Genomic DNA, 19274 nt, shown 5'->3' with positions numbered 1-19274 from the left:
TTCGAAGGACTAGAGTTGGACAAACATGGGGCTTTCCATTTCGCTCCCAAAGAAGCCCATGTACCGTATTTACTCGCATAATCCTCGCACTCGCGTAATCCTCGCACCCCTAATGTGAGCCACCAAAACTTGGCCTCGCATAATCCTCGCACCCCCAACTTTGCAGCGGCGAAAGTTGCCTGCTCGCGAAACCCGCATGGTGCACGCACTCTCCAACGCGCGCCCTCCCCCCGCCGCCTCTCCGTTCGGCGGAGAGCGCTGTGTATCCAAGGCCACCCAGGCGCCCTAACAACCTGCATGGCTACTCCCTAACAGGCGCCTTAACACGCTACTCACACTGTCCTTGAGCCGGTTTCGCGCATGTTTCGCGTGCGTGCAACTAGACGGTGTTCGCGCAGCCCGCTGTCGTGTCGTCGTGTCGCCGTCGTGGTCCCGCCGTTGAGCGGCAGCAGTCAGTGAGTCACTCACGTCAGTGGTGGATAGCTCGCTGCCATTTTCAGAACTTTTTGATCTCTTTGTGTTGTGTTTGGTGCCGCTTCGTTATGGGGAAGAACGCCAGCTACACTGCCGCTTTCAAATTGAAAGCGAAAGAGTACGCGATCGAACACGGCAACCGTGCCGCAGGCAGGCACTTCGGCGTCACCGACTTCAACGTGCGTTACTCGAGTAGGGCACGCACATACGACGACGAGATAGGGCGCGCACCAGAAAGCAAAGGCGGCAATTTCATGATCGCTGATGATCGACGGGAGACTGTTTACGTTGTAAATAATAAAATAAAAAGAAATAGCTGCTGTTGGCAACACTGAGCTTACATATACAAAAAAACGACCACTACATTTAGCAGGATTGGCATAAGGCAAATTGGCAACACTGTGCACCGGATTTTTTTTCCCCGCATAATTCTCGCACCCCTAACTTTGCATTGACTTTTCCGAAAAAAAAAAGTGCGAGGATTATGCGAGTAAATACGGTATTGACAGCAGATGGTAATTCTGTAATGTTTACAATTTCACTGCAAAATTGGTAATAATAAAAAGTAAATAAAGCTCGGCAGTAATGTTAGAGTCGACTTAGCAGCTAGTTTTTATAAAATTTTATTCAGTATAGTTTCAAATAGCTTCCAGAGTGCGAAATTTATTCTCAACCTACCATTTCTTGACTTTTCTGCGGGTCAAGCTTGCAGAGGCTGCTAATTGCCAATATACGAGCAGCAAAATTCGGGCGTGCGATACAACCCAGACGCAGTGAATGTGTTCTGCGACAGTGCTCGCACTTTTCTTCTCATTCAAAGTAGCGATGCTGCTTTGCCGATACCACCTTCAAAGATCAGTTGCTTGCTTTTATAACCCGTCCCCTCTTGTTACTACCACTGTTCCTCCACAGAGCAAAATAACTACGGCAATTTTTTGCTCTGCCATTCCAGCTTTCCTTTGCCTTTGCGCCCACAAACTGCCATTCCTCAAAGCAAATGACCCAAAGGAAAAAGCCTCACCGCCCAGGCTCCTGTTTCTTCTCCTCTCCCTCTTTGGCCTCTTCCTTCTTGGCCTCTTTCTTCTTTGGCTCTTCCTCCTCAGGATCTTCCTCCTCAGGCTCTTCTTCTTCAGGCTCTTCTTCCTTGGCCTCTTCCTCTTTGAGCTTTTCTTCGTCCTCTTCCATTTCGTCCACTGCATTCACTGCAGCACAATCTCAGCTTACTTAACACTATACACACAACACATACAGATCAGCCAAACAGTTACACTGTACACTATAGCAAAACACAAAAGTAGTCAGCACGGCAATGAAATTCCCCCAATTTTCCAAGTTTCTTGATTTGTACACAAAGTTTCAAGGTGAAATGACCTCACACATTCCTAAAAGACCGTCGATCACTCTGTCCCGTTACTTTTGGCATCATTCACGCTCAGCTGGAGGCATGTCCTGTGGCAACACGAGGCACGCCCCTCACCGCTGCAAGGCTTAATGTGCAGTGGTAACATAGCTCCCTAAATGACTACCATACAAAAAGTTTTCCCAAGCAAATGATGACTACTGGTTTTAATTGCACAAGGCCAACTAAGGGCAAAGGGTGCCAAAAATATTACCTTTCAAAATAAAACTGGTGTGGAGTGGAACTAAAATTGGGCAGCAGGAGTGAAAGTAGAAGTGTTTAAAAGACTAATGCAATGGCTGGTGTATAGGGCCAGGTTGTGATTATGCACAACATGAAATGAGCTGTAAAACTCATCTTTGATAAATACTATCTTACGAGGAATCACTTTTCAGCTAAAAAGAACGATGGGTGCAGTGAAATATGTTGTCTGTAGAGCCCAGCGAAGTGCTTGCGTTGTGTTGTGTTGAGTGCCTTACATTTAATCAGGAAGTGAATTACGGATAGGTGTTCTTTGCACCCGCTACACAGAGGTCGCAAAGATCCTGTGACCAGGTGCAAGCGAGTTGCATGTATGTGGCCTATCCTAAACCTAGCTAAGGCAACTTCCATGAATCTGTATAAGTTGTAGTCCCAAGTATGATGAAAGGTCATCCGACAAAAGAAAAAAAAAAAAAAAAAAAAAAAAAAAAAAAAAAAAAAAAAAACGAGTGCCTCTTTGTTTCAGTCATCTGGCCCATTTGCGTATCGCCCCAAGCATGGTTTTATTACATATAGCTCGTTACCTCTGAGTTTACTCCTTTCTGCTTGCCATGTTTTGTGAGGTTGTTTTCTGATGTGTGGTTTAAGGTCGGTGTATTGTAATGTCTTCTGTGTTTTTAAGAGAACCAGTGGTGGCGCATTCCTCCTGTACCTCGTTCTCAGTGGCCACAAACTTAGCAAACAGCTAATTTTTCTGATAAAACTGTACAAACCACACACAGGGAATCTGTGTAATAACGGGCGTAGGAATTTTGTGATCAACAAGAAAAACGCCACAAGCTTCTGCCATGAAAAAACTACCGATATTCAAGTACAGAGGCCTACAGGAATTGAAGTTGGGTCCGTGTGCAGTACAAGACATGGTGGAGGCAATTTTAGAAGCATCACTGGTATTTCTTCTGCACAAACAAGAAATGCTGCAGAGTCGCACTTCAGGGCACTTGTTTTTTCTCAATTTGGGTAAAAGCAAGTCCCACGATACAGGGCGAAAACTCCATGGTACTATAAAATCAGTGCCAGATGTTTTGTATGTACCTAAAAGGGGACAGCAAGATCAGGAGCTTTCTCTCAGCCAGAGTGAGAAGGGCACAGAAATGGATAGACAATGTCAGAACAGCTGGGATGTGAATGTATCATTAATGATGGATTTAAAAGAATGGTTAGACATCAATGAAACTTTAAATACATACAGAAAGCAAAAGTCAGCGTAGATTCGCTAACGCTCCAGGCCCCATTTGTCACATTTGACATACAGTCTTTGGACAAGGCTAGTCCAGCACAGGGGTCGAGCGTTTTTAATGCTGTTTTCATTACTGAAACATATACGACACTCCAATAGTACTACCGTGGCCCTACAAAGCTCGTAAAAACACACAGCAGAAGTTGTTTGTACCTCAGAGGTGGTGAAAAAGGAGCTTGAGAATGTTCATTATTTTAAGCACTTATGTTTCAGTTGTTTTAGAAGTGGAATGAATGTAACTTTTTAGTCTAACACCACATTTAAACACTTGTGCTCCTTTTTTACAGAAATGGGGACACTGTTCAGTTTGATGCCAGGATCGGGCTGCATGCCAGACGGCTTGGAGAATGTAATGCAAGTACTATTTTCCAGGTTTGAGTCTAACATCATCTTTATGTGCTCAGCCAGCTGGTTAGTTGGGGGGGGGGGGGGGAAGCAGACGAGACCACTGAATGCCATAAATGCCAATAAATATTTCTCTGTTCCTAGAGTGATGCAACAAACTCAGCGGCTTTGATATTTGCTCTCATCACGACGAAACATGTTGCAATGCCTTTGAAGAATACAGGGACTAAAGGTTACCTACAGCCCAATACAGAAGTTTTGCATTTTGAAATTCTGAATTGGGTCCTATATGCACTTTTTTTCTTCCTTTTCTCTCATGTACTCCTCTCCTTTTCTCGGAATGAGAGGGTAATGGCCCTCCCTCCTCACATGAAATGAAATTTTGTGGATGTGCCTGCAATGTGTACGAACGGCATATTTATGCAGCATTTGTGTTAGACTTTAAAGTAATGAAGTAACACGATGCTTGTGATGGTGCACAGTGAGCATACAACGAACATATGTGTATTGCACATCAGGCTCTGAACATGCGCACAGCTACCAAGTCTCGCATAAAAGTGGCTCTGACGAGTGTAGCACAGCCCGGCAGTAGTAAATGGTCAGAATGGCAGCAGCAAGAGACAGTCCGCCACAATGACTTTCAGCCAGGGAGGACTAGTTAGCACCTGCGGTGACTTACGGCTACGCAATAGGACGTGTCATGAGTACTGAGAGATGCACCGCTTTATTTTCTACACAAGCGCCGCAGAGCGTTGACTACTACGCTGCTTTCATGCCCATTATGTACTACCCCTTTTGCTTTCGCACTTGTAATTGGCTGTTGTCACGGAATAAACCGGTGATTTACGTTTGTGTGTTGGCATTGTTTCATTGGGCGGGGGTCTGGATTGCAACAGGTCACACTCATGCAAATGCATCAGCAGGTATGCATGTTAACGTCCAAATGGGTAAATTTTTACCTGGAGCATGGCACACATTATATTAAACGATAAAATGAGAGAAAAGGGGAAAAAATGCACTGATTTCTGACCTCACTTCAACCCCAGTTCCAGTCCCAACCTCACTCGACATAAAACTAGTCAGCTGAGGTCGAGGTAAAAAAAATTAGCAGTGGCTTAGCTCGGCTATGCCAGGATATACGTAGCGTGAGCTAAGGTTCAGCTGGTTATTCTTAGGTTTCCTGGTTGTCTAGGATTAGCTGATTATCCTGCTTACTACTGCTAAAACGATTTCCAATCCAATTCAATCCAGTCCAGTCCAGTCCAGTCACTGCTCCTCCCGCATTAGCAGCACAGCTCTCCAGGAGCCACGCGAAACGGCTATCAAGCGGCTCCGGCGCAGTGACAGACTTGGCTAATGCGCAACAGAGCCGACAGCTGGGCACGTGCCGGCGCCAGTGCGTCTGCCGCAGCTATGACGTCACTCCTCTGGAATGCGCAGACTGGCGAAAGTGGAGACCCAATTCTCTACACACCCGTACAATTGGATTGGATTTCCAATACAATCCAATTTAATCCAATCTAATCTCATGCTCTTCGCGCTTGCGCAGTACGGCCATTCACGGCCCACGCGAAACTGCTCAACCTCGGCCAGTGTAGCTTACGCTACAAAATCACGACCTCACCTCACATGGTGAGGTTGAAGTCGACCTTATGATGTTCAAACCTCAGGAGGCTGTGCACTCCTGCCTGTGGGCTATTCAGGCTCTGGTGGGGTGCAACCGTGATTTCCAACTTCACCACGCCATTTTGGCTTGGGAGAATAGTGGCTTGCTGCTAGGTGTTGATTTCAACAAGGAGTTCACCAGCCCATACGACTGACCCAATTAAAAAAAAAAGGGGGGGGGGGGGGGGGGGTAGTTGGCAGGCTTGGGTGAAGTGATGGTAGGGATCAGGGGGAAGGATATTTCGGTGCGGCCACTTTTCAGGGACCAATCATGCTTTTCAAGGGGCTTGAATTTACCATAAGGCATAAAAAAAAACCAGGGTACAGGTAGTGCAGAGGTCGCTGGGCTTACCTCCAAACCATGATACACTGCACCCTGGCTTACAAAACAGGGATCACAACCTGTTGGAGGAAGCTTGTATGTAACTGTTTCCAGTTGCATTAGGGGCCATCTAAGGTATACAGTATGTGAACTTGTGAGAATAAAAAAACATTTGTAGCACTTGGCTGCCAAATGCTTTTAGCTTCCTTTTCCTCGAAGTAAGGGGGTCGACCTATATGCCGGTTTATGCAGTCCACAGAACCTACTGGCTGAAGGGTCTCCTCCAGCTTGGTTGTTCGATTTGCCCCTGGAGCGTGTAGCTTGCTTTTTTGACGACTCCCAAGGCAACTGGTCACCGCACTTCTTCAGCACAGCAACGAAGAAGGCACCGGAGTCTTGTTGGTGCGGAAGAATTCTCATGCTAAAGAGGAAGAGAGAAAGAGAGAAGGGGAAGTGAAAATATGTTTCCTACTAGTGCAATAAACCAGACAGCTACACTTAAACTGGTGTTCAAAAACCTCACAGTGCATATGCACAATTCCTAGCAGTCGTCAAGCACTGTATGCTTTATTTTCCAAGCAGGTTGGCTCTGGAAAGGTATAGTAGCAGAAACCACAGACATAACTGTGCAAGAATCACCACAGAAGCTTGACACATTATCTTGGAAGATGGCCAAGCAATTTCAGGAGGACCTGCCGAAGATGCAATGCTGCCCCTTTCTGCCTTGAGGTTGCCTTGCCATGCTAGCATGCCCCTAAAGGGCCAATAAAGTGTGAAAACAGCATAGCTCGCCTATTTACATAGATTGCAGTGCTGATGGCCGCCGATGGTAGCAGCAGCTGTTTATTAATGCAGACAATGCCAAAAGATGAAAATGGCTATTGGCGCCCCGTATATTTTTCTGCAGTACTATTTCAGACGTCACAAATCATGAATGCCGGAAATAGATTGGAGGGGCTGGTTCAAGTTGTTTTTCTGGAAAAACCGGCAATGTAGGGCTATGTACTAAATGTATAACAACTGCACCTAGCAGCTTTAGCTCAGTAAGAATTACCAAACGGGCAGTCTCACCACCTCACATGATAAGCTTTGTTTCAGTTTTGTTTTTGCAGAGTTTTGCATCGAAGAAAAAGTGTGGATTAAACATGCACAAATGTGGATGCGAGCAACCAGCTGCTCCTACTGGTGGCATACACGTGTACAGTAAACAACACCAAAAATGAGATTAATAAAGGAAGCGGTGCAGCAACCAAGCTTCTCTCAGTCTTACTGCTTGATACTTTGTATACATTCGCCCAGGTTACAGCAAAGCATGCTCTTCAACATTGCGGGGGGGGGGGGGGGGGGGGGGGGGGGAAAGAAAAAGAAAAAAAAAGAAAATCACTGGGAGGAATGCCGGCTTTATTTAATTATCTCCAAGCAAATGAATGTACAGTCATGGGCAAATGAAATGCGAACACAAAAATATGAACCCCAACACGCAAATAACGCGATTTCTTACCATGCAATCCAAAATGACACACGGCTTAATTACAAAAAACAAAGTTGGGAAATGTGGCTTTCCGAATACTATACCAATCACGCGCCATTATTAAACCTCCACAAACAGCATTTTTCAATTTTGCGTGTTCTGGTTCATATTTCTGTGTTTGCATTTCATTCGTCCGTGACTGCACATATTAGGGATGCTTAATTAAGAAACGTTTTCTGGAACACAAACAATCGCAATACACATTTTGGACACCCAAAATGTGGGCACAAAGATATTTTTAACTTTGTAGTAACGAGATATTTCCAAGATAATTCTGCTGGCACAAAGAAAAAAAAAGTATACCGCAATACAGATAAAAGATAGATACCAAAATGCTTTTTTTTTTTCAGCAACCTTGTGTTTTGAAAACATTGTTATGCGGCGTTAAGTCTTCCAAACCAAATGCACGCCACAGAATTAAATCACAGATAGTAACGAATCATCCAGAGAAATAGAGACTTTTATTTGGCACACGAGAAAGCCTCAAAGTGAGCAAGAAGATCATTGCGAAAACACTAGAGATGGGCGAATATTCGACAAATTCGGATATTCGATCAAATATTTTATTATTCGAATTCGCTTCGACTCGAATTCAAGCATTCGAAAATTTAGAATTATTCGGCGTCACCGAATGCGCTGGCACGGTCTTCGAACGTTGGCACAGACTGCAAGTGGCACAAGCAAAGCGGCACTACAGTGTAGCGACACGCAGCCAGCCATTCACGTATAGCTGCTGTCAGTCCTATCGCCATCGCTAGCACGTTTTGCTTGAAGGTGGGAGATAGAGGTCAATCCCATCCATTCAGCACAGCTCTATTTCCAAAATGGCGTCAACGTCATTTGGCGCGTCGGAAGATGTTCACGCTCAACGTTCGCAAATCCAATATGGAAATACTACTCCAAGCTTCCCGGTGGCGGCACAGCGCGGTGTGAATCATGCCAGTCCGTTTCGAAGACCCTGACCGTAACGACTACAACGCTAGTAAGCCACCTGAAGCGACACCTTTGCAAGTACAATGCTTACTTATCCGACCGCCAGCGCAAAGTAATGGTGGCCTCAAAGCGGAGCGCGGGAAGGAAAGCTCGTCGCCGGTTTCGATTGCATCCATTTTCAAGCCAAAGCTCCAGCCGACGTCCCCAAGAGCGAAAGAGATGACACGAAAAATCGCCACTTTCATTGCTCACGACCTTCAGCCGTAGTGTGGCCGAAGCTAAAAGCTTCGTGGATATGATCAACTACGCAATGCCCGAGTACGTCATCCCTTCTCGAAATAAGTTTTCAAGGACGATTATTCCAGACTTATATGAGGCGAAGATGAACAAGTTGAAAATGGTGTTGCGGGAAATTTTCTCCCGGGGAGTAGAGTGCTACACGCTCACAACGGACGCAGGGACGTCGCGAGCGGGCGACAGCTACGTGAGCGTGACCATTCACATGCTGGATCGTAACTTCGTGCAGCATGCGTTTGCCTTGGCATGCAATGCAATGCCAGAAGCTCACACGGCAGACAATATCCTGCGTTTTCTTCAAGTGGTCGTAAAAGAGTGTGACCTTCCCGAAGACATCCCTACCTTTGTTGTCACGGACAATGGAAGAAACTTTGTTTCGGCTGTTGCCAGGTCGTCGTGGGAGGGAGTGCAGTGTTTTGGACACACTCTTCAACTGTGCATTAGTGATGCAAAAAAGGAAGTCTCAAGTTTTGCCCTACTCTGTGTAAAATCAAGGTCCATCGTGGGACACTACAAGAAAAGCGCGCGAGCACGAGGCAGGCTCCTCGAAATACAGAGTGACATGCACATGCCGGACCTTGAAGTTATCCAAGATGTCCCAACCTGCTGGAACAGTGAGCATGGAATGTTGGCAAGGCTGCTAAAGCTTCGGGCTCCTATTTCTGTAGAGCTGTCGGAGTCAGACTCGGTGGAAAATCTGAGCGCGCAAGAGTGGAAGCTGATGAATGCCATAGTCAGAGTGCTTCAGCCCTTAGAGCAGGCTACTGCCGAGCTTTCTGCAGACCACTATCCAACTCTTTCACAAGTTATTCCACTCCTGCACTACACGTGTGTGATGCTTGAGGAGCACGTATCTGGAGCAGACGAAGCAGCACCTTTTGCCTCCAGTCTCCTGCGCAGTCTTTCGACACGATTCCCCGACATCAAGATGGCCAAAGTGCCAGCACTTGCCCTGCTGATTGACCCACGCTTCAAGAGTATCTGCTACACCACGGAAGCTGAAAAGAAGTGGGCAAAAGCATTGCTTGTGTCTACTGTAAAAAAGCTTTTGCCGTCACAGCAGAAACAGGACCAAGGATGTTCTGTCGTGCCAGAATCAGCAATGGGTGCGACAAGCACGTGTGGACTATTTTTTCTACATTGAGGTCCACCGCATGTCAAGAAACTGACAGTGGTCATACCACTAGGCAAGTCTGCGACTACCTGAGTGCACCGCTGCTGCCTCGAGCAAAGAACCCATTGGACTGGTGGAAAGGTCGTGGGAGCCAATCGTACCCAGCCCTGGCTAAAGTAGCTCAGAGGTACCTCTCCATCCCAGCCACTCAGACAAGAAGTGAGAGACTATTCTCAACTGCAGACAGTGTAGTTAGCAACAGGCGGGAGCTGCTTCTCACAGAGCATGTCGAGCAGCTTGTTTTCCTTCATGAGGACCTGTAACTGTGCCGTCAGCTGTTGACACGAGATGTGCAGCATTTGCAGTGCTCCTATTATTTTTATAACGTGAACATTTGATGTTCCCTTCCCCCAGTGTTCATAAAATAAAAGTGCATGAACACAGTTCAGACTCACGAAACTTATGGTATGAGTATCAGTTACTTAAGCACGTGAATTTTTACGGTGAATGATTATCATTTTCCAAAGTATGTGAGAAAAAGTAGTAATGATATTCGAACTATTCGATTCGAAATTATTCGAGAAAAAACACTATTCGCTTCGAATTCGATTCGAAGCAAAATTCCACTATTCGCCCAAGCCTAGAAAACACTTGTTTTTAAACCCCAAATGTATTTATGCGTGAATAGGCGACGAGCACAAGAGTGCTACATAGGCTGCGAGGACGACGACAGAGTGGACAGTGCATCAAAAGAGCGTCACAGTTGAACGTACGCATTATTTGCCTTCTTTTTCTGATGAATGCTCCTTTACTTTGGACGTAGAAAATGCCTACTTTCCACACATAGACATGTGAACAACTGAGTGGACCGTGCTTGCTTGTGCACGAGTGACTTGTTTGACATACATGTGGCAGCCAACATGACGCGATCTAAAAAATAATGCTATGATCTTCAACAAAGCGTCTGACCTGATCGTCATCAGACCTGATCGCCTTCAGATCGTCTTCAGACCTGGTTGTCTTCAGTGTCCCGTTAAGAAAAAGCAGCTTCCCAAACAGCTATGCATGTCATTCTGTTCCGACTGCTTTGAAGTTTGTTTGTTAAAGAGTTCATATTGTAGCACGAGTTTGCTCAAATAAACTGCTTCAAGGACGACTAAATTGCGTCTTGGAGAAGGCAACAGTAAATTGCGTCTTGGCTTGGAGGTACTGAGGCAGCTCACGCAACAGCCCGAACACTCACCATCCGGGCACACCCCAACCCCATTGCCGCCCACGAAACCAGTTTGGCTCGCGACAGCAGCTTAGGTTACTACTAGATCACAACATATTAACGCCTCTCTTGCCTCCGGTATCCCAGCGCCCACCCTGCCCTCACCCACACGGAATAACGGCTCTGGGGACTTACAAACAGAACCCCTACCTGATTGAGCTCTCCTGCATAGTATTCATACCTCCATATTCTACCCTCCCCGCTGCACGTCATGCAGCACCAAGGCCACCGTACAAAACTTTGTGTTGTACGGCAGCCATACGACACCTATGCGTTGCACCATATGTGTTGCCTGCCCCGACAACCCCCTACCCCCAATCACCACCTTGCAAGCTATGGAAGGCGGTGCTGGGCTACTCTGACCTGACAATGCAAAAAACCCTGAGGGAAAGAGCAGCCAAGGTCACTGAGGAGCTGCGGCTGCTGGCCACCCGCACCGCCTAAAAGGGCACTATTTCACAATAGCTGTTTCCTCTCTCTCTTCCAGTTAAACAAGAAGTTGTACAACCTATAGTATACCGTTCGAAAACATGGGGCACAACCCAGGTTAAAACGCAAAAAAGCAACGAGGGAAGCAACACGTACCAGCGCTCCAAATGCAATTCCTCTGCCACTTCAGGCGGGGGTGGGAACATGTGGGGCCTGATCTGCGTGTGGTACATCACAGGCACCTCATCAAATGAGGAGTACAAGTCCAGATTCCTATTGGCGATCTTCCACGTGGTCAGGCCTGGGCTGCACACCAAGCCCGGCAAGATGTCCTTGGCCTCAACCAGTTCGACCGTGCCTACAAGCAGAAACAGACAAACAGTGCTGAGTTAGCATGAAAAAGCTGGCACTTGTTCACTGGGGCTTTCTCTTCTTCAACCGCACATAAAAACGAGGCTGGCGTGTAGAAGCACAGCGCGCTTCCCCACCTTCTTCCTTAGCCTGAAGAAGTGCCCCAAACAAACCCACCTTCGCATTGCTGGAGGATGTTTGCAAGGACTGCCTCATCTTCAACAGGGTTCATGGAACATGTCGAGTAGACCAGGCGCCCTCCGCTAACAAGCAGCTCGAGACCACGGCGCAGTATGCGAGTCTGCACACTGTAAAAAGAAAATCCAAATTTTCAGCTGCACGGACTCTGGGTCTCATGTTTGCACATCAGAAAGGAAGCTAAGGCAGCCAGCCACCATCTTGGAAAGCTCAGGTTATCTACTACTTTCTTTCACGTGGCATGCTTCCAACCACTTGCTGAGCCCGCCGTGCAACACAAACATCAGCCAAAGGGAAGCTAACGTCTCACTGGCCGCCTACCTGACTCCTCCAAATAATGATCTCTCCTCACAATAGTGTGGGTGGCTTTCCCTTCCCACCTGGATGACCTTCCTGCCTGACTACCGGTGGTGCCCAAGATTTTGCAGTTAGACCCCAATTTTACGAAACAAACTCAGGTTACTCCGCAAAGCAGCTTGTAAACTTTATGCTTCCCCAACTTTACATAGTTCCAGGCTTCCCGAAACGATTCAAAGGCGACTTCATAAAATTGAAATCCACCAGCTGCAGAACTTCGACTATTATGACAGTTTCAGTTATGGTCTGTGTAGCCAAAAGCCATGTGTAATCTGTTTGGACATTTTTTGCCACTAGTTGTAGCAGCTGTGTGGGTGCACATTCTGCATACTTCAGACTATAAAATCCTGGCATTTTGTGTATTCTTGCATCTTATTCGCGAGTTGACCATGTTGCAACATCCTCCCGATATTTTGCGAAGAATTGGCCCGATGCTTTTCTCACAGGAGCCAGCCAAGTTACGTTGGTTCTAATCGCACACCCCTTCCCTGTGGACCAAGCACCTATTGCTAAAAAAAATTCTCGTCCCCTCACAGGTATTGAAACAGAAGCATTCTGAAGAGGTGAAATATCCCTCTCTCCTTCCAAAATGGAATGTGGTGGCGAGTGGTACATCAGATGAAACACCACTCTCCCTTGTCACAAAGGAATGTACCCATGAGTGGTACAGAAGTGAAACACCATTTACACCACACAGCAGTGCTCATGTTGTCATGCGGCAAAAGTGGCCTATCCCCTCGCTACCACATGCTTAGCCACCCCTGCCATTTTATATGTCAATACCATTGTTTTATGTTGTTAGCGTGCTTGGCCCTATAGCTTCATAAAACAAGCGGTACTTTAAAACTGAGGACCCCTGAAGACATGCCAAGACAAGACATGCCCTGAAGTATGCCTCGAGGTAATACTTCTTAGCTGCACGTAATGCTTAACGAGACTTGGTTGACATTTTGCCATTTTAGCGTCACTGGTAGTGTTTCTGCCCAGCCATGACACTGAAACGCTCATACATTTTGCATTTGCTGTTAAAAACCCGTGCCAAAATACCTTGCTACACAGCCTGGGGGGAGTTCCGCTGTCAGTGCAACCCCAGAAACCAGTTCACACCCCTCCCTATTTTTTGCTGTTCTTCCTTGCTGGTGACAACTTCTGAGGTGACAATTATGCCCTCTCTGGGCATGGTCACTTTAAAATAAGGGCACACTCAACTTTTGGTGGGAATTGCAATTTACTGATTGCAAGTACCTCCATGTTGGCAATTCCCCATGCCAATATCTGCGCCACTGCATCAGACCTCTGTCCACAAGGCAGAGCTGCCACCCCTAGCATCTTTGTAGAAGCCTTCTTTTCCCATCTCTTGCTGTCTCCACAATGCCGAGTCAAGTATCTGGCTCTGGCACTTCCCTCTCAAGCAGCATCTGGTTTACCTGTTGCATCTTCTCTCCTCCATCTGTCTCTACACCTGTTGTGAAATATGCTTCAGGCCCATGGACAGGCAAAACTGCACCCTTGCAATCGTTTTAAAATGGCAGGGCAAGCAAAACGTTCGCGGACTGGAATGGAAGCTCTTCTGATTCTGGATACAAACCAAGCTAGGATTCAAAGGACGGCTCACTGCTGGAAGAGGAAAGATCCAGCGTGTCTGATTTTGACTTTGACATGGCAGAGCCATCAGATAAGTATGGTGTCTAGAAGGGGAAGTGTGACGGGCGGGAGCAGAGGACTGCACAAAATTGCAATGAAAGATGCCGGGCGTTCTAGATGGCGCTGCCTCTCTCAGAGGTGCCGCAGGTGCCGTCGTTTCGGCCAGTTGCTGACCAAAACTGCGCAGGTATTACGGTAGTGTGCTGTGGAGCGGCAGACTGTTTGAACTACTAAACTGGCCGGCGCAATACGCTGACCTGCAGTGATGTAGCCCTTTTACCTATTATTACCTTGCAATGCATGCAATAATGTTGCCAGTGAGGTGTGAAACAAGACAGTAGAGAAAATGTACGAGAAGTGTTCTACATTGCTTTTCCTTCTTCGTTTAGCCTTCTTGCTTTTTAAAACGTCTTAGAAATGTGAGTTGGCTAAACTGAACTCCCATCTGCCTACAAGCAGCGGTCGGTTCATTTTCATATTTACAGGGGGGGACCGCCTCTGCCTGAAAAGAGCTTTTTTTTTTTTTTTTTTTTTATGCTGATATCTAATGCATCACCGCTTCCCGATTGTGTATACATGTACCCGCTGCCCCCTTCCCCCGAGCACATTTTGCCAACAGACGCATTGCCTGCAGAATTATTTATTTCTGGTTTGCAACGCACGACTCATATGGAAGTCGCAGTTCAGAGAAAGAGAGAGGAGAAAAAAAAAAAAAAGAATGAGGACCGCACAATGGAATTATGTTCGGCGGATCCTCGTGGCTGCTTTCAGAGGAGCAAATCTCGAACATGTCACTTCATTATTTTAAGGACATTTTCACGAATGCATGATACAACACAATAGTTACGGGAGTCCAGCTATTTTGCGCTCGGTTTATTTTCTGCAGTTTTATTGTGCGTGCATGCATGCAGGCACATCCCCTTCAATTCAAAATTGAAGGGGATAGGTTGGATTGAAGGTGCCAGTAACACAACTATTTTGAGACGCATGAGACACAGTGTAGGACATTTGTTTTTACTTTTCTTCACAGTCACGACACGTTACTGGCACCTTCTCAGTTTTAAATGTTTTTGTCGGTCCCTCTGAGCTTCTGATGGAGGTGAAAAGCAAAAACGCCCATGTGTTCGAGATTTCGGCGCACGTTAAAGATCCCCAGGTGGTCAAAATTAATCCGGACCCCTTCACTACGGCGCGCCTTACGCCTGTGAAGCGTCGGCGCGTTAAAACCCCCAAATAATCAATCGATGCCTCCAAGCTGTCTCGTATTGGTTTCAAATACTGTTGTATACAGTCTTGTCTTGTCTGTTGGAATACTGGAATACTGTCTTGTCTTGTCGGCGACTTCGCTGCGGATCTTCTCTCAACTGCGGCTGATCCCGCGGTGTTTCTACGACTTCACCGTTGATTACATGACGGTCCTTCTTCTCGATGAATCTTTCGTCGAAATGATGTTCACAAATAACACAGTCACGTGTGAACTCCTTGCCAGCCCATTTGATATTTCGAGCCCAACGCTCCTTTCTTGAGGTGTCCTTCGGAGCTCTAAACAAAAAAAGCACGAACTTGATCTCGACGACGGCATTGTGTGACAACATCCTCAATAAACGATCTCGTTCGGCGAACTAGGTGGCTGACGGATGACCACGAAGCAACCAGAGCACGCGTACCGATGGCGCACACAGTGTTCGGAGAGGCGAGAGCGGCACCTCTGTCTACTGCAGCGCCCCTAACGGCGCAAATACAGCGCCCGTCACACTTCCCCCTTCTAGCCAGCATAGCACAAGTGTGCTCTCCCCAAAAAATGGATATTAAATTCGCCTGTCGCCTTGTATAGCAGCCATTGGTAGAATGTAACTTTTAGTACGGCAACCATAAGAGATAGCCAGCATCCACTATCCAACATCAACCCCACCTGCACACGTTTTTAAACAGAGCTATCTTTGCACGGGTATTTTTTTTGTTCCTCGTCATAATTCTTGTTTGCGTATCCAATTCTTATTTTGTGTTTCGAGCTGTGTCAGAACTCTGGGATAAATACTGGAACTCGGTGGCAGTTCACTGCTGCATTCAACAAGAAAGTGACAGGAATTCGTCAAAGCAAAGGGCAACGTGGCAGCCAATTTGACATGTTCGAGAAGACCATCTTATATGGGCAAATTCAGGCTCCGCTGGGCTACACTACAATTTCGATGACATTTGAAAGCTTTCACAATTGCTCGCTGTGCTGTAGTGGCACTGTTGTCGCCCCCTTCCGTTTTCGTACAATAATACAACAATCAAATTTAGGAACAGTCTAAGGCAGTAAAATGATATCAAATTAGAAGAGACACAAGTTTTGACTCTAATGTGGTAGCTGTATGCGTAGTTTTAATTTTTTTTTTTTTTGCAACTGGCCCACTGGTATTGAGAGTATGAAAATTAAATATGCTGATTTCATATTTTAAGTAAATTAACAGTGAACAATGTTCAACAAACAAAAATATTTTGTTTGTTTTACGTATGGAGAGAGAGAGAGAAATAACTTTATTGGGAGAGGCTGGTATATTTTTTATTGCCGATCGAAGACGCTGCGTGCGAGAGTGCTAGAAATGGCATTCGAAATCACAAATGTCTCTTGGTGCTCATTTGGCTCGAATGTCATTTGAGCTGAATGGCATTTCAAAACCTAGTGTAGCAGCACAACTTGGCATTTGAGTCAAATGACATTTGGTTCAAATGACATTTGGACGCTAGTGTAGCAGGGGTGTAAGTAGTTGTCGTGCCACCTTTGGAAGAAATAATTTCATAAATGCCACCTTCGGGCACTTCAGGTGCCATTCTGAAAGATGTGGATCCAACCTGCGCCAGGCTCACCTGACTAAATGTCGTTCTGGAGTTGCTCCTAGCTTTTCTTGGCCAAGGAAGCGGCTACAGAGGCTATAACCCCTTTCCCTTTTCCTCTCGATCCCTCCTTTGAGCTAACCTGGCCACCTTTCAAAACAAAGCATTTTACAGCAACAATACCACCTTTCAGTAAGGAGACGACATGGCTTTTTCTCATGATGGGGAATAAGGCTTCTGCCTTAAAAATTGCGTTTCTGGTGAGCTGTTCAGCAGAATGTTTCTTCCCAGCCTCCTTGACTCCAAGTTAAGGGGCCAACCCAGAGTCCAGTTTCAACGGCAAGAGACCAGAAGTGATCCCTCGCCCCCATTGCCATCCTTCAACACACCACCTTCTAGAACCACCCACAGGACCAGTCCTCCCACTGGATAAACAAGAACATGACCACTACAGGCTTCTTTTTAAGTGCAGAGCACTTTAGGGACGTGCCTTGTCGTCATAGCTCGCCCGCTGGAACCAAGTAGAGCCACATGCATGGCGTTCCGTTGTAGCGGCTGTCGTCGCGGCGTACCCACAGGCTTCGAAAGTCAAGCGGTTTATATAGTCACAAGCGTTTGAAACTCATGAACCGCTGGCCCTTCTCATACATCTCACCGTTGTTTGCCTCAAAGAAAACTGCAGGTACATTTGAGGCAAAATATCAGTAATTACCTGGCAGCGTCAGCGTTAATCAAGTCAAGAACGCTCGTTGGGTTGGTTTTTATGATAGTACACGAAAAAAGCGGCCGCGCAAGAAAAAAATGGTGCGTTCGAAATGCCGCAGAAAGGCTCCAGCTGCCAAGAATAAATTTCCCGTTCGAAATGACGCAAAACAGCTCCAGCATACGAAATTAAAGCAAGCACAAAAAGAACAGAACTCCCACTGGCACAGTTTCAGGCAGGGGGTGTGGGAGCACTGCGAAGGCAGGAAATTTGAATTGCATGTGGTGGTAGCAGTGAGTGGATAACGGCGCTACAGCCTATTATGGCAGATCACTGCACTGCACTTCCGACCGGTTTCACATTAAATGGAACGGCTTTAATTTTTTTTTTAACAGAAAAGCTGTTTGCCAGGGTTCGTACAAGGTTTCAAATAAAGAATTCAAGGTATTTCAAGGCCCCATCAAGGCATTTTCAAGGGTGCAGGGCAGCACGTTTTCCCCCGTTTTGTTCCACTCACACAACGTTAGAAACGGACAAGCTTAGCACTACCAACAATAATATTGAAGGAACTTCACATATGCCATGCCGTTTTGAACATTTTCAAGCTAAGCACCTGCTCTTAATACAGTCTCGGGCAGCAAGAAACTTAAATTATTATTCCCTTACACACTCCTCCCCTAAATTCCTGTGTTCATCAAGGTGTTCACCCGACACCCCACAAGATGGACAAGTCTACTGATCTTGCCCACCATCCCGCAAGGTGTCAAAATGAAACTTTCCAATAAAGCCATGTAAAGGGGTGGAACAGGGTACATGGGTTTGTGAGCCGTCCTTGCAGCAGGCAAAATTGCCTTTGTAGCAGGCTAAGAGCATCCAGAAAGGCCGTTTCACAGGGGGATAATTTATTTATCTACTATATTACACGCTCTACAGTGCAGTAGAACCTACTTTGACCCAAGAACGCAGTTCTTGTGCTATATCAGGAAATTCACAATATGCAGAGTTACCTGCCTTCGGCCCCAGCGAGCGCACCGCGTTATCACTGTTCAAAGGGTAAACCTCACATGCAAGAGTCAAAAAGGATCAGATAACAGGCCTCGCTTCATGTCCGGTAGACGACAGTGTTAAGCGAACTCACAGTGACATTCTGTAAAACAAAGCCTTGGCTTGCATTTTTCCTATTGACCAGCGGTTTCAGGGAGTTTCAGAACATAGCTTTGTCTTCGTTGTCATGGGGTTGCGATAGTCGACAAATGTATGCCATAGACTATGTAACGATAGTGTGTTACAAGGCACAATTAAAGGCCAACTGCACTCAAAATTTCGACCTCTTGAAAACCTTATTTTCGTAAAGTCAGCTTAAAAAGAAAGCAACATGCAAAATACAACAGCTGAAATACGCGCGTGGACGCCGCAAGCGGCCAGCAAAAATAGGCGATTTTGAAACTGAAACCGAGGAGAGTGCAGCCATTGTAGTGACATTGCAGCCCTCCAAAGAGCGGCCGGACGGTCACCAGCTTGGGAGAAAAGTCTGCGCGCAAGCTCTACGCGCGCACGGGGCGCAGGAGAGCTCGACCGGTTCTCCAGCTGCGTGGCTGGCCAGAGGAAGAAGCACCCGTCGGCTGGAACCCCATGGCTTTTTACGCCATCCGCCAGCAGGTGCAGCGTGGTCTGTGGCGGAGCTTTTTTAAACACTTCTGACTGATTAACGAGGCGTTTTACGGGGCTACCACTTGTGTCCCAGCTGATTTGGGGGTACTTACTACGCATTAAAAATAAATTTGGTCAAGGTGAAATTTGAGTGCAGTTGGCCTTTAATGATAAACTATCTTCCACATCAGCAAAGCTAACCTCAACGTTAACAGGCAAAAATGGGCAACTACCTCACAAAAAAGGCAAACCGAGTTAACAAGCAAGG

At 46.5% G+C, this 19274-nt stretch overlaps 1 protein-coding gene and 1 pseudogene across 3 annotated transcripts in view; one reads left to right on the top strand and one right to left on the bottom strand.

The window, feature by feature from the left end:
- The window catches only part of Nsun2 (tRNA (cytosine(34)-C(5))-methyltransferase Nsun2), an 87786-nt gene that overhangs the window by 40594 nt on the left and 27918 nt on the right, over positions 1–19274 (bottom strand). For 2 of the 3 annotated variants that reach the window (XM_077687301.1, XM_077687299.1), the window contains exons 10-13: positions 11812–11942; positions 11440–11641; positions 5973–6127; positions 1496–1676 (exon numbers count right to left, since the gene is read on the bottom strand). In XM_077687301.1, coding sequence (XP_077543427.1) covers positions 1496–1676; positions 5973–6127; positions 11440–11641; positions 11812–11942 — 669 coding nt within the window. The remainder of the gene's footprint in view (positions 1–1495; positions 1677–5972; positions 6128–11439; positions 11642–11811; positions 11943–19274) is intronic. The other variant, XM_077687300.1, reaches the window with a different exon arrangement.
- On the top strand, positions 8639–10845 carry LOC144155698 (zinc finger BED domain-containing protein 4-like; annotated as a pseudogene).

This window comes from Haemaphysalis longicornis, unplaced genomic scaffold, assembly GCF_048455015.1.
Source record: "Haemaphysalis longicornis isolate Haplotype H1 unplaced genomic scaffold, Haemaphysalis longicornis Haplotype H1 scaffold_1, whole genome shotgun sequence".
In the NCBI taxonomy this organism is placed as follows: Eukaryota; Metazoa; Arthropoda; class Arachnida; order Ixodida; family Ixodidae; genus Haemaphysalis; species Haemaphysalis longicornis.
The sequence above is the reverse complement of the archived record's forward strand: the minus strand, read 5'-3'. Positions and strand labels throughout refer to the sequence as shown.